General features: G+C 32.4%; 3 protein-coding genes, 2 long non-coding RNA genes and 5 other non-coding genes across 12 annotated transcripts; 3 read left to right on the forward strand and 7 right to left on the reverse strand.

Moving 5' to 3' along the window:
* Positions 1–76: 76 nt before the first annotated feature.
* Positions 77–1921, reverse strand: LOC117209476 (astakine-like). Of its 2 annotated transcripts, none has more exons than XM_033451572.1 (3): positions 1773–1921; positions 621–778; positions 77–529 (listed from the first exon to the last, which is right to left on the reverse strand). In XM_033451572.1, exons 2-3 carry the CDS (start codon positions 754–756, stop codon positions 318–320), a joined length of 348 nt encoding a protein of 115 aa, XP_033307463.1. In that variant the 5' UTR covers positions 757–778; positions 1773–1921; the 3' UTR covers positions 77–317. The 2 variants fall into 2 exon arrangements, with proteins under 2 accessions (XP_033307463.1, XP_033307455.1); XM_033451564.1 differs by lacking the exon at positions 1773–1921 and adding an exon at positions 1755–1771.
* Positions 1922–2735: 814 nt separating this feature from the next.
* LOC117209410 (transmembrane protein 161B) lies at positions 2736–6633 on the forward strand. The gene is made up of 11 exons (XM_033451460.1): positions 2736–3022; positions 3097–3200; positions 3274–3529; positions 3610–3689; positions 3771–3986; positions 4078–4194; positions 4253–4393; positions 4467–4641; positions 5371–5467; positions 5537–5700; positions 5810–6633. The coding sequence occupies exons 1-11, from the start codon at positions 3020–3022 to the stop codon at positions 5927–5929; spliced, it is 1473 nt and encodes a 490-aa protein (XP_033307351.1). The 5' UTR covers positions 2736–3019; the 3' UTR covers positions 5930–6633.
* A 283-nt stretch (positions 6634–6916) lies between these two features.
* On the forward strand, positions 6917–8199 carry LOC117209463 (transcription elongation regulator 1-like). 2 transcript variants are annotated; one of them, XM_033451553.1, is made up of 4 exons: positions 6917–7020; positions 7080–7344; positions 7416–7717; positions 7803–8199. In XM_033451553.1, exons 1-4 carry the CDS (start codon positions 7015–7017, stop codon positions 7932–7934), a joined length of 705 nt encoding a protein of 234 aa, XP_033307444.1. In that variant the 5' UTR covers positions 6917–7014; the 3' UTR covers positions 7935–8199. The 2 variants fall into 2 exon arrangements, with proteins under 2 accessions (XP_033307444.1, XP_033307449.1); XM_033451558.1 differs by having other exon boundaries at positions 7790–7902.
* Positions 8200–8315: 116 nt separating this feature from the next.
* Positions 8316–8389, reverse strand: Trnat-agu. The gene has a single exon. It is a non-coding gene; the product is annotated as a tRNA-Thr (tRNA).
* A 286-nt stretch (positions 8390–8675) lies between these two features.
* On the reverse strand, positions 8676–8757 carry Trnas-aga. The gene has a single exon. It is a non-coding gene; the product is annotated as a tRNA-Ser (tRNA).
* Positions 8758–9438: 681 nt separating this feature from the next.
* On the reverse strand, positions 9439–9510 carry Trnaw-cca. Its single transcript has one exon. It is a non-coding gene; the product is annotated as a tRNA-Trp (tRNA).
* A 343-nt stretch (positions 9511–9853) lies between these two features.
* LOC117209894 lies at positions 9854–10950 on the reverse strand. Its single transcript, XR_004488003.1, has 3 exons — positions 10746–10950; positions 10419–10660; positions 9854–10348 (listed from the first exon to the last, which is right to left on the reverse strand). It is a non-coding gene; the product is annotated as an uncharacterized LOC117209894 (long non-coding RNA).
* Positions 10597–11431, forward strand: LOC117209889. Its single transcript, XR_004488002.1, has 2 exons — positions 10597–10830; positions 10948–11431. It is a non-coding gene; the product is annotated as an uncharacterized LOC117209889 (long non-coding RNA).
* A 573-nt stretch (positions 11432–12004) lies between these two features.
* On the reverse strand, positions 12005–12076 carry Trnaw-cca. Its single transcript has one exon. It is a non-coding gene; the product is annotated as a tRNA-Trp (tRNA).
* Positions 12077–13535: 1459 nt separating this feature from the next.
* On the reverse strand, positions 13536–13617 carry Trnal-aag. The gene has a single exon. It is a non-coding gene; the product is annotated as a tRNA-Leu (tRNA).
* Positions 13618–13845: the final 228 nt, after the last annotated feature.

Genomic DNA, 13845 nt, shown 5'->3' on the forward strand with positions numbered 1-13845 from the left:
ATTTCAGTTGTACTAATAATACTATTATTTAAATTGTTTAAAATTATTTTTTTTATGATTACACTTATTAAAGAAATTTCAAATTATCAATAAGTTTTAATTAGAAAAATAATTTAGTCCTTTGGTACATAATTTAATTATACAATTTATGACAATCTACGAGTCGGGTTTTCCCACGATTTGGTTGTTTGTTATCACCATTCACTATAGTCAACTCTTTGCAGTCATTCTTCATAATAAACGATTACATATTTCCTTTTAGTTTTGTATTAGCCATCTTGTTTCTTATTTTCATTGGATAATCGATTTGGATCACGTTATTCGCTTAATTTGTTGCAAACACCTTCTTTGATATCGCATGATAGTCCGTCGGCGCAAGGACAAAGGATGTAATAGACATCCTTTAATGTCAATACAGAACCATCTGGATATCCAAGGGTCACGTTAAGCGTTGAAACGTTACCTGGTCTACAAATTTCTCCCTCTTTTTGCATAGCTTTACATTGTGGTATACTATACCGCATTGCCCCTAGAATTACACGTTGACGACATTCCTTTTTCTTAAACTAATAATTACCTTTGATTAATTTATTAACATCTTATTGAAAAACAATAAATACCTATGGTACAACAATAGCCTGGTTGACATTCTGTGTTGCTCTGACAACGTATATAATCCGATTGATCAGCTTGCGCATTGCAGGGACATGTCAATGCGAATAAAAAGACAGAAATCACAAAAATTGGCGTCATCATTGTTATTTTTGCTCGCTGACTCCTGCAACGAAAACGCATCTCCTTTTTTTTTTTATTATTCACAATAATTTCAACATTATATACAAGCCACATATGATTTAATAAAAATAATTATCTGTAGGATCGACTGTACCTATTATTTTAACGCGATATCTTTTTTCATTCTTCATGCACGATTTAATTTTTCAATTATGGATATTGTTTTAAATGATATATCTTAGGAGGTATATAAATAACGTTACATAGGATCGTCTTATATGGAGCTATCTTTGTCAGAATTTCACGATTAGTCACGATAGTCACGCGTTGATCGTAAAGTTAAAATATAGATAGAGGATGCAGTATTCAAAACTGTATTTAATACTTGTCTTAATTTCGATGTTCCAGAGATATCGCATTATACTATTTGATTACCGTGACCTTCAACTTTCTTTCATTCGTGATAATATGTCACTATAAATTACACAATTTCCGTGAATAGTGTAATAAACTAAATTGTTTTGAGGAGATAGTCCATAGCTATCGTGATGTGTCAAGACTCGAATCATGCAGTTGTGAATGATTTGAAATTAGAAATCAGAATAATAATGGAATTGGATTCGTTAAATTGCATTCGAGACAATTAAAATATATAAAAATATCGACAATATCGTACAAATTTCATATAGAGTAAACATTTACTACAAATACTACTGTACAAAAATTGTATATAATTATAATAGAAAATTTTAATAAGAAAATTAATTTAGTTAAATGGTTGTGTTTAAAATTTCAGTGGACCACAGTGTTTTTACAAAAGTAGTGAACAAAGCAGCAATGGACAAAGTATTTTTTACAAACTTCAAAGATAGCAAGTCTATAGTGTTACGTTTACAAATACAATCATTCGTAATCACGTTTAATTAATCTGAAACACTTTTTAATCGCAAACACCAGTTTTTCCTGTTCGCTTTTTCGTTTAAAAAAAGAATTGAAAACATAAAACTGTATGTACGTACATATGCGCGAACACTTACGAATCTTGTACGCAGTCTGCAGTCGGCAAACACTTGTTCACATTTGATCGCACAAATCGATGGCCTCTCTTTATATCGGCAGCTTCTCCGCTTCTTTTATTCCTCCAAACAAACGGTTCGCGCGTATTTTTGATCAAAATAAGACTTCCGTTTGACGCGCCTCTGTATCTGTCAAATTAATTGCATTATACTGTGAAAATGTATTTTTAAAAGTAATTGAGTGATACAGAGTATTTTATTTTAATATAAAGAAACGGTAACTTATCGATCAAAGTAATTTATACTTGACATCATAAAAAAATACGCAATACGTAATTAATTTCTGCGATCTTCTTTTAATAAATTTAATGCGATGTGAATCATATATTCGACGTATGTAAATGATAAATTCAACAAAAGATCGTCTATTTATAATTATGTTATTACGTAATCAATTGAATGGAAATTCCAAGATGTGAGATCGCATCAGATTCTGAAAACATACGTAGATCGATAATTGATGTTATTGTTTCGCATTAATACGATGATGTCGATCAGCAGAAGTGCATAAATATTGACAATATACCAATCTAATTTACATTTGCTAAAAAAAAAAATCAAGTTTCGTAAAAAAATACACAAAATTAGTCATTCAATTAGCGTTTAATTTGATGTTTTTTTAGTTAAATAGAAATACGTGAAACATGTCAGGTACTGTTTAAAATTGTTATTTGTACATTGGTATTGATATATAAAACTGCTATTAAGTATTTCCTCATTTTTGATTACTCATTTTCTAGTTTATGTTATCATGGGACCAGCATTTCCTCTAAACAATTTACATAATTTGTATTCACCTGCGGGTATTAGTAATTGCACAAGTTCGATTCGGTTCTGACCGATTTGGTAACGTTAATATATTTCGGTGCTTCTCCGCTAGATGTTCTTACTACTGTCGAACACAGACCAAAACTGTCCCTTTCTATAGATAGAATAGGTGAAGCTGGAAATAACCTCATATCATATGCAAGGGATTATGATGTTTTCGGTTTTTTGGGGTTACAACTATTTATAAAATGAGCTATTCCATTATGTGCCATTTAAAATGGTCGAATACACATTAACGCTGTTAAACACAAGATAATTCATTGCTGTGTCTTTCAGCATTAATTAACAATTTACCAAGAAATTACTAATTCCGTGATGGAACAAATACTTTTGTGAGATCGGTGATTCCACCTTTATTTTCAATTTTCATCTATTCAATCATGGTAATTTATATGTAATTATACAACATTTAAGAAATATGTAAAGATTTTATATTCAAAATAATTAAATGTTTTAGGCTCTCTTAGGTGCTCAATTAGTTATAACACTGATTATGGTCAGTGTTATCCAAAAAGTAACTCCACATTTTTCTTTGGCAAGATGGATTTTATGTTCTACTGGGTAATTCTTTAAATAATGAGAATATTGACTATATATGATATCTAGAATTAACAAAAGATATTATAACTAATAGGTTGACACGTTACTTGTATCCAACTGATCAACAGCTTAGAACTCTTGCTGGTGTGCCTAAAGAGAAACCCAAGAAAGGTAAACATACTGAAAATGGGAAGGTTGGAGATGTTTTTCATGTTCCTAGAAATTTGGATATCACGCTTGAGAGTGCTAAGATAACTACGTTAGATGTAGTGCATTTAAAATATTATACAGAGTGTCAGTGGTTATTGGACTTTTCTATCTATGCTACTGCAGTTTATATCATGACAGAGGTTGGTAATTATACCTTCTTTTCCTTCATATCTGTATTTCCATTGATACTTTGTAGTTGTATTTATTTGCCATTTCACAGATATATAATTATTTATATCCAATCAAAGATGAAATTAATCTAAGTATGCTTTGGTGCTCACTAGTTCTGGGTTTTGCATTGTATCCTTTTTATAGTTGATTTATATTATTATAATAGCACATAGATCTCTTCAAAAAGTATGTTCCTTATTTAATATTTAGTAAAGTGTTACTTTCTCTTTGGGTGCAATACTTTAAGGGAGAGGAGAGTATAGGTGAAAGGTCTACATGTATTGTAACTGGATTTGCTTATCTTCTCATAGCTATGATGGTTCTTATTGTTGATGAAAACAACCTTGAAATTGGATTGGATAAAGCTTATGCAAGTTTCAATCATAGTGCATCTCTTTTTCTAGATAATCAAGGTCTTTCTTCTACGTAAGTTTATAAAATTCATGCAAGAATGTTTGTAAATTATCGTATTTTTATTTTATTCAAATAAAGTCATGAAATAACTTTTCTTTCATAGAGGGCCAGCATCAAAAATTGTAGTAAAGTTCTTCCTTGCTTTGTGGTGTGGTTTACTTGGTTCTTTGTTTACTTTCCCAGGATTAAGAGTGTCAAGAATGCATTGGGATGCATTGAGGTATTAAAATTAAATAAATCTTTAAATTATGCAATTTAAAAAAAATTATATATTTCAGATATTATAAAGATCAAAAGTTGTTATTGTTAATAGCAAACATCAGTTATGCCTCTCCACTTTTATTAGTAAGTTTATGGATTAAGCCTGTAAGCAGAGATTACCTTACAGTCAGAATATTTAGTGGTATGAATGGACCATTGTAAGTTAAGAAATAATGATTACTACAATACACTTATCCATACAAGTTTCTCTTTCTAGATGTATTTTTGCAGGATGACAACTTCGGCTTTTGAGAGTATGAGATTAATTGCAATTATAGTTGCAGTTCTGTTAAAATTTGTATTAATGCCAATGTACTTGCAATCGTATCTCAATCTAGCTATGCAACGGTTAGAGAATCAAAAGAAAGAAGCTGGTAGAATTACAAATGTTGATTTGCAGAAAAAGGTATCAAAATTAAGTGATATATAATATTAACACTTAGCCAACCGCGCACGCCACAGTGAAGTATACATTTTCCACCCTGTTCGAACAAGCCAACCTATACGCTGTCCACCTCGCATTTTTCCAAGTATTGAGGACTAATATTCACTACTTAAAAAACAAAGAAGTCTAAAAATTACTTAAATGGTCAATTATATTTTGCGGTAATGATTTTATTTAACGACTTCACATATTGTTTATACAAAACATCAAATTAAGAGTATATATTAAAAGTATAAGAAAATATAGGTAAAATTAAAAACATTAAAGATGACTAAAGATAAATAACACGACTTGAACGTGAAATTAAAAATTTATAATGCATTTTAATATTTTTTTACAATGTGGTGTCGTTCGATTATAACTCTATTTAGTTATAACTGATAGTGTAACTTTTTAATTAATTTTAACACCACTAAATCGGTGTATTTTATTATATACTGTACTTTATAAAAGCAGAAAAAGTGGCGCAATTAATTGGGAACAATTCCAGGTAAATAATAACTGATAATAACAAAAAAAAAAAGAAAGGAAAACGCGTTACAAAAGTCAAAAAGGGAGATCTCTCCGTTCGGTCACGCAGCGATGTACTTTACAGGGGGGAGATCTACTTATTCGGTTGGCTAAGTATTAAGTAAGAGAAAATATAATTAATTACTCGATACGAAATACCTTTCTTATATTTAATTTCAGATTGCGGCAGTATTCTACTATTTGTGCGTTGTGGCTTTGCAGTTTATTGTGCCGATGATCATATGTTTGTTTTTTACATTCATGTATAAAACTCTAGGTAATACAGATATCACTAGAATATTATATTAATTACAATTATGATTTTCTAATTACTTTTATATATCAGGTGGTTATACATGGGAAGGGATTTTAAAAGGACCGTCACTCGAAGAATGTCCAGCTGATGAGCCACCAAAGTCTTTATCAAACATAATAAATGCCCATGATAATGAAAAAACTGTTGCGCAAACGGCGCAAGATTTTCAACTTGCTCTGAGTTCCTTAAAGCAGGTAACAGTTGCACTGTAGTTCTTGTGTTAATAATGTTAATATATACTTAACGTTAATAATAACGTTAATAATGTTAATATATATACTAAGAATATTTCTTGTACAACAGATATTCACTGTGGACGTATATAGAGGGTTATTAGGTTTAGCAACATGGTGGAGTTGTTTTGCATTGTTTGCAACTACCGCTATGGGTATGTTTTACCAATCATACTTCTCTAATATGTAAAACAAAGCTATGGTAGGCAGCATTTGTTGTCACTTCGCACAAATTTATGTCGTTAGTTGGTTTATCAATGCTAAGACCATTGGATTATTTAACAAATGTATCTTAAAAATGGCTTATTTTGAAAATTGTACCTACATTAAGGTACGCACAATACTGGCTGTCTAATGGAAATGTTAATGCTAATTTGAAAAATTTTATAATATGCATAGCAATAAAAATCTTACAATTATAATATGTATAAATGCTATATCGAAATTATAAAATTTAAGATAACTACGTCTTTGCATTGCGATTTTTTTATTGGATACTGTATATAATATATAATACTTATATAAAAATTTAGAACATTTTATCATACTAAGTATTATAAATTAAAAGAAATGAAAAGGAATTTAAAAGTGTTTTACAATTAAAAATAAGTGAGGCTTCCGAATGAGTACGAGACATAAATGAATCGAATCACTGCCAGTAAAATAATCTATTTAATATTCGACGAACGACTAACTGATTACAATTAATAAATCGTTTGCGTATCAGTTCGACGTTAGGGTAGATGAAAGTAACTTTCATCAATAATGTTACGATCATAAGCGGATCAAACAGAGATATTTCACTGCCTTGTACGTATTCGCTTTAATAGTATTTAATTAAAATCTTGTATATATTTCTGTACAAAGTGCTCATTAAAATTTTATGTACAAGAATTGATAATTTTATCGTCGATGTTTTGTGATCTCTAATGACCATTGCGTAAATTTAAACGAAGTTTTTCTCCCTGTCTCTTTTGTTCTTTACAAACCTAATTATTGTATAGTGCATAAAATCACGATGTTCTATAAAAGGGAAAATTATATCGAGTAATTGTTATTCATGGACTGTGCCATCTCGGTATTTTGGAGAAAGTGTGATTCAACGTATTCGAAATGTGTCGATGCTATGCTACTCACGTATCAACCAGGTTGCTTCCGCGATATATAACTCCCCACAGAGTATCTTAGCGTCAGAATAGCTGCTTGATTTTCGTCGGTGATAATACTATCGTTTATTCTAGTGAAAAACTTTGAAAGTTCTTATAAAACTGCAAAATGTTGGTAAGTACCGCTATGTTACTATTTTCATTGCATGTTTTAATGAAAGTTATTATTTTCAGAAATACATAGTACTTTTTTGTATTATGCTTCTTTCGGTATATGCCGAACCACCCATTCAAGGTGTAAAACCAACAAATGTGCTTGGCACTTCTGATCAGCATGCATCTTTCAGCTTTATCAGACCGGGTTTAACACAAACAGCCTTCGCTTTTAGTGGCCCTAGCTCTCATCAATCGTTTAGTTCCAGTATTGGAAATCCTCATTTAGCACAAAAGGTTCTTCCAAATGTTGCTAATGCACTTGCTTACAAAAATCCTGGCTTAGGTTTGTAGTACATTCAAAATATTAGATACTTTTAGGAACTAGTTGTAACTGACATACATTTATCATATCAGGTGTATTTCCGGTTGGTCCTGTCACACATGGTTATGCAACTGCACCAGTTGCACCCACTTTTGTTTCTCCTGCACCTGCACCGCTACCCTATCAAACCTCAATTGATCCAACTTCTGCACTAGCTTATTATCAACAGTTACAGCAATATCAGCAAGCCCAGTTACATGGATATTCTGCATCTAATGCGTATCAAGCACAATTAGCGCAATTACTTGCATTACGGCAAGCTCAAGCTCAAGCTCAAGCTCAAGCTCAAGCTCAAGTTCAAGTTCAAGAACATGTGCAAGCACAAGCACAACAAGTAAGAATGATATACTAAAGCTACATCGAGTCCTGCATTGTATAAAATTTAAATATGATTTTTGTTTAATAGTAATCATCTACAGGTACCTGAACAGATTCAGTTGCAGCAAGAACAACAACACCAAGCTCAGAATTTATTAGGAATTTCTTATTCCGCAGCACCTTCGGTAGCGCGGGTAAAAGTTGCCGGAAATGGTTATAAATTCGATTTCTAAGATATATAAAATCTCATTTCATATTAGTCAAATTACGTGAAGTGAAGCAACTTGAAACATTTCTTTAAGTTTCTATAGTCTTCCTTATTAGTTACTTGATTTCAAGTTGCTTAATTCATATAACTTGATTAATCTGAATAAAGCTTAAGTGCATTGTATGATAAAAGTTCCATATTTTATATCTTCATATTTTATTTATTTATTTACAGTGCAAATATGAATATTTTTGTACGTTACAGCAACTAAATAAATTGATCTGCAAATATTCAAATCATTTTTACTCCCTGTTCTTTATCTTATTAACTTTATACAGGTCTTGTGTATTTTATAGAATTATAATAACTTCAGTGAATCGCAAAAGAAAAATTAATAGACTTGCAAAGGCCCCGGGGGGATTCGAACCCCCGATCTCCTGTTTACTAGACAGGCGCTTTAACCAGCTAAGCCACGGCGCCACGCTTGATGGAATTTCTATCATAAACACTGATCTCGTTTCTTTTTTAATACAATGAAATATATTTCTATATTGTTTTCTACGAATTATATTTTCCGCTTAAGTGTAGGAATATAATAAAATTATAATATAAATAGAATAAAAGGCATAACAAAATAATATCATGTTACGTTCAAATATAAAATTTACATAGAAAGAGCTTATTTTTATTATTTGTTACTATTATATTTCATTTCATGTAAAAGCAAAAGAGTATTTACTCTTTCTCTCTTTTGAGACAACATAACCGCAGTCGGTAGGACTCGAACCTACGCTCCCAGAGGGAATCTGATTTCTAGTCAGACGCCTTAACCACTCGGCCACGACTGCCTCGGTTTAAACTTATTATAGAAGTCAATATTCAGGATTCAAAATTAAATTTCAAATTTTACATTTAAAGAGTAAGAGATATACGCTTTACGAAGTACTATATTTAGTACGTATAATTACAACTACGCTTCCTGATGCTATTTTAAGACGCTCAGCTAATCTTTGGCTATAATACGATATAATCCATTCTCCACCATGAGAAAGAATGACTTTGTTACAAAAATGTTTTGGGTCTCGCAAATTCCTTCGACTTTCTTTATCTGTTATTCTATGTCTTTCTCTTCTAGGATGCTTTAGCGTAGCGAATACTTATCGGATATCTTCGGAAAAGCATAAATATGCGGAATAGCATGGACAGTCAGATTGGTCTTAGTTCAGATCCAACGACAGTTTTATAACGAGTCCCATAACAATAACCAGATTCCGGATATTTGAAAGCATCGGTTGAGATTTGGAAAATGAAACAACGCGACGCATGGTTCTCTTTTGGGACATTGCCTTCAGCTGTGTGCTGACTTGAGGGGCCGAAGACTACCGTCGATGAAGAATATTGTAAAATTAATTCTATATAAAAGCTATATGTTCTATATATCGCATTTTTCTTACAACACCGAAATTTGTTTAAATATTGTTAATAATATAAATTATTGTATTACAATTGCTAAAAAATGAAAAAATTTTTGACCCCGACGTGATTTGAACACGCAACCTTCTGATCTGGAGTCAGACGCGCTACCGTTGCGCCACGGAGTCGTTGGTGTCATCGATTGCTTCAATACATAATACAATGGATTATCTTTTATGATATATATACAGAACATTGAATTTTTATATAAAATTGATATTGAAATATAAATGAAAGTGAATACGTCATTTTTTGAACAATTAATATTGCATATGACATAATAATTTATTTATTTATACGTATCATGCTTTTTTTTTTTTTTAAGATGTTTATTAAACCCAAGATACAATTTTAAATACATTTTGGTATTCACAATAAACGGTGAATTTATGTAATGATATCTTAGGCAAAGGTACCGATACGCAACGGTACGACGTAGCCATGCTATAATATGTGTCGGCGCTTTACATTTTTCGTGTTTAATATAATTTTTTGGTTTAAGCCGCTGGAGGAGCGGAGCTTCTATGTGATTTTGTTTTTATTTGTTTTTACTGTCCTGAAAACTGGGTCGCAAAACAGGACGCTTGGGTAGTATATTATACGTATCATGCATCAAATAGAATATGATCTAGTATGCACGCTTTGTACAGAACAGATTTGAAGATTATCATTAATTAAAACATGAATGAAAACATGAAAACGAAACATGGGAACGAAATATAGTTTTTCTTATGTATTTATGTCTTTAGTGCAAAGAAAAAAATTCTATTAAAAATATCTTCAAACAACTCAACCGTTTCTGATGTTGTCTTCTTAATATGCACGTATTAATTCTTAATAAGCACGTGATTTGTGCTCACATCCCGCATGCAAGCCTCGAATTACCCGAGAAACATATCTACCAGGAAGCTACCATTCTCCCTACGTTGAAAAGAGTTTCGCGCGGGTTGTCTCACAAAGCCCCTCCTAGCATCAGGATATCATGCAGTGATTGCAACGTTACCGGCGCATATGCTGTTACGATATTCCGTCATACCTTGACTTTCGCCCGTGAGGAATTTTTTCAACAGGAACGCATGCAGCCAACGGTAATTTCATGACGCCACCGATAGAAGCGCTAGTGTAAGCATTGAATTGTATATGTGTATACGCAGGTTCCTATATACATACTGAAAGCTTTAACTATGTATGTAGAGGCAAATCCCCCACCAGTGTTCCGAATCACATGTTAATTTTAGGGGAAAGCGTAATAAGATTTGATCCATTCGCGAATACCTGCTGGAAGAGTATTGCTACGTATTACTCTTATGAAATATAACGAAGAAATGATTAAGATTTACAGAAGAATTTTGTCTGTACGTACACGCACACGTAAGAAACACATTATTAATTCCAATTTTGGGGAAAAACGGTGTCACTGTCCCGTGATTGCACTTTATATCGTTCAGGTAAGGTTAGGACATTGGCACAATGCATTATCAAGCAAAATTCTAAAGCGGTAAGATGCGTATCGACATTGGAGACATATTGGAACCACAAATTTGCCAAAATTTCTAACCATACAGGGTTAACGAATCAATAAACAATGAAAAGAAGCTGTGTGACCCAATGAAGTACTGCTACGTCACAGAGGTGCTTAAGGCCCGCTCGGCTCTTCCTCAAAATTGTGTCTTTCCAATCCGCGGCTAATATAACACGCATAGAGGTATCATCCACTGCGTTTGACATCTACCGAAGATCATGCGTTCCTGTTCATGAATCGGTTAAATTGTTGATTATGTCCATTCTACCTACTAACTACAGATTTACTGGAGGATTATAAGTATGAATGTAAATAATTTGACATTCATACAACTCTACATACATGTGTAACTAATGTTCGATACGATAAGTACTTGCGTGACAAATGAACTCGAGGTGGCCTCATGGAGCGATCGCCACTGCATATAATCATGGAGGAGTAAACTATTGCTATCAATAGCAAAAATAATTTATCAACTTTTACACAATTAGTTTGTACAACAATAAATGTAGTAACGTATAAAAATAGTTATTGATTATTATTTTGGAAACCCAAAAATCAAACTCGAGGACGGAATGCAGCATGTAATATATTGAAAGAGGAAACGGGTTAGTCTCGCTAAAGTAGCTTCCTTGACTAACATGTTAGCCTAATCTTAGGAGGGGCTAAATGAGACAGCCCGCGCGAATGTCGCTCAACTGTACGAGAGAGGAGAAAGGTGATTCATTCATGTTATCCTAATATTTCACGTCTTGTGTGCGGGATGTGAGTACGCACCGCATTTTGATGTAAAGAAAATGCGTAAATACTTACATATACGTTATGGAATTCATATAAATAGTAGTACACGTATATATTTCTAATTTAATAGAGCAAAATTGTCTAAAGAACATAAAAAGGGAGTATGAATAGAAATTTTTAAGGGATTTTATTGTAACCAAAAATTTCATTTTATTTCTACGAATAGTTGTTTTATAAGGATTTTAATATATTGACATAACCGTGCGCCTACTTTTTAAATATTTCAAGAAAATTGTTGGGAAAATAAAGGTAGATCAATTTATATTTAAATTCAAAAAAGGAAAAGATAAACGATTTATTGACCCCGACGTGATTTGAACACGCAACCTTCTGATCTGGAGTCAGACGCGCTACCGTTGCGCCACGGAGTCTTTATTTTGCCTCACTTTTATTTACTAAACTAAGAAGTAAAATATGTATATAACAAAGATCAACATTTTTTTGTATTATATCAAAATTTTTCATGCTGCTAGGCATAAAATTTTTCATATATAAACGATTTTACGAAGATCTTTACTATTCAAGTAAACAAAGGATTCGGGAGAGATATAGTTTCAAATCTTAAACATTTAACTTATTTGATATTTTCAAAGTAAATATACAAGATTGTGATATTAATGGTTATTCTGTTTGTTAAAAATTTTTTTAGGCAAACTCATCCTCTCTTACACTTTCACAGATCACATGTAATACATATGCATCTGTAATAAAAGTGTTCTACAGCTGAATAGCGCCAGGCTAAACTGATCTCGATGACTTAAAATTAAATGTTGCTCGAGTAATCTTTAATTAACTTCAGCATAAATAATTAAATTATGTTATAAAATTTGGTAAATCCCTGTTTATCTAATCACGCAGAAAAAATCTTTTGTACATTTTTATTGATTATACTTGGCATTAATATATTGTTCGGAATTTTGAGTGGCTCCGTTTATGGCTCGTACGGCCCTTATCCCTTCTTTAGAAAATTCCGAATTATATGTCCTTCCCGAGCTGTAAACTTAATGACTCCGAGGTCAGATAACAAACTCCTGGGAAAACCCCAGCCGGGAATGCACGATGGACAGACGAAACCCAACGGCTGGTAGGAAGAATCACCAACGTATATTAACATTGACCTAGTAAGTGTTTTATAGGGAAATTTTACTTATTTATGTAAATTTTTGAATAACATAGTCTTTTATATACAATTACTGTGAGAATCATTAGAATATTAGTTCTTAATAAATGATGTCTTGATTAATAAATATTTCAGTAAGAAACAGCCTTACAAAATGTTAAACAATATATAATGCAATAATTAAATGTAATAAATATAGATGAGGGCTGCCATTTTTAGGCAAAGTATAGAGGATTTATGTATACAGCTTCTGTTAAATTATATTCTACACGCATAAATACAACGAATGGTATTGAATCTTTTGTATCTATTCATTGGGTGTGGCTTGTGGTGGCATCTTCAGAATGAAACATCTATTAGGCTAACATATTATTCAGAAGCATTGTCACATTCTAGTTACATCGGTAAAATGGACTCCGTATGACATAAAAGATAAGCGGCCATCTTTCCATCCGGAATAAGAAAGTACATGAGAGAAAGCATAGGTGTCGCTAACTGTGATGAAGAGGAGATAACTTCCTTCTAATACATAGTTTCCTAATAGGTGTGAACCACGGCGCCGCGTGCCGACGCAACCCATTGGACCTTCAAGGGAGTTGCTACCACCGTCTTCTTCATTAATTACGCGTCGTTGATTTATGAAGGTTGGTCGAAATACAATTCATGAACTTATTACATGTTAAAGTATTACAAAAGAAGGCAAAAAGAAATGGCAGCGGTGGGATTCGAACCCACGCCTCCGAAGAGACTGGTGCCTTAAACCAGCGCCTTAGACCGCTCGGCCACGCTACCCGTGATAACTATTTTTCACATGGATATCATAAAGATCCTTAATAACCTTCTTAAAACAAAGTCATGTTTTACATACAATATCATGTTATTATCATGTTTCCGTGGCTAGTCTTCATTCGGCACTCTAAATCTGTTAACTTTTGTTATAACACATGACAGTCTTTAACAAGAAGAATTCATAAATACTAATTCTAAGGAGACCATTATTTCAAGGGTTATACGTGCCTT

Source organism: Bombus bifarius, unplaced genomic scaffold, assembly GCF_011952205.1.
Source record: "Bombus bifarius isolate JDL3187 unplaced genomic scaffold, Bbif_JDL3187 scf7180000007968, whole genome shotgun sequence".
In the NCBI taxonomy this organism is placed as follows: Eukaryota; Metazoa; Arthropoda; class Insecta; order Hymenoptera; family Apidae; genus Bombus; species Bombus bifarius.

Excerpts from the sequence above, each read along its gene's own strand:
- LOC117209476 (XM_033451564.1), bottom strand. Across the intron at positions 530-620 it reads AGGCTATTGTTGTACCATAG|GGGCAATGCGGTATAGTATA; the intron begins GTATTTATTGTT and ends GTGTAATTCTAG.
- LOC117209410 (XM_033451460.1), top strand. Across the intron at positions 3,987-4,077 it reads AATCAAGGTCTTTCTTCTAC|AGGGCCAGCATCAAAAATTG; the intron begins GTAAGTTTATAA and ends TTTCTTTCATAG. Across the intron at positions 5,468-5,536 it reads ATTCATGTATAAAACTCTAG|GTGGTTATACATGGGAAGGG; the intron begins GTAATACAGATA and ends TTTATATATCAG.
- LOC117209463 (XM_033451553.1), top strand. Across the intron at positions 7,345-7,415 it reads TTACAAAAATCCTGGCTTAG|GTGTATTTCCGGTTGGTCCT; the intron begins GTTTGTAGTACA and ends TTATCATATCAG. Across the intron at positions 7,718-7,802 it reads TGCAAGCACAAGCACAACAA|GTACCTGAACAGATTCAGTT; the intron begins GTAAGAATGATA and ends AATCATCTACAG.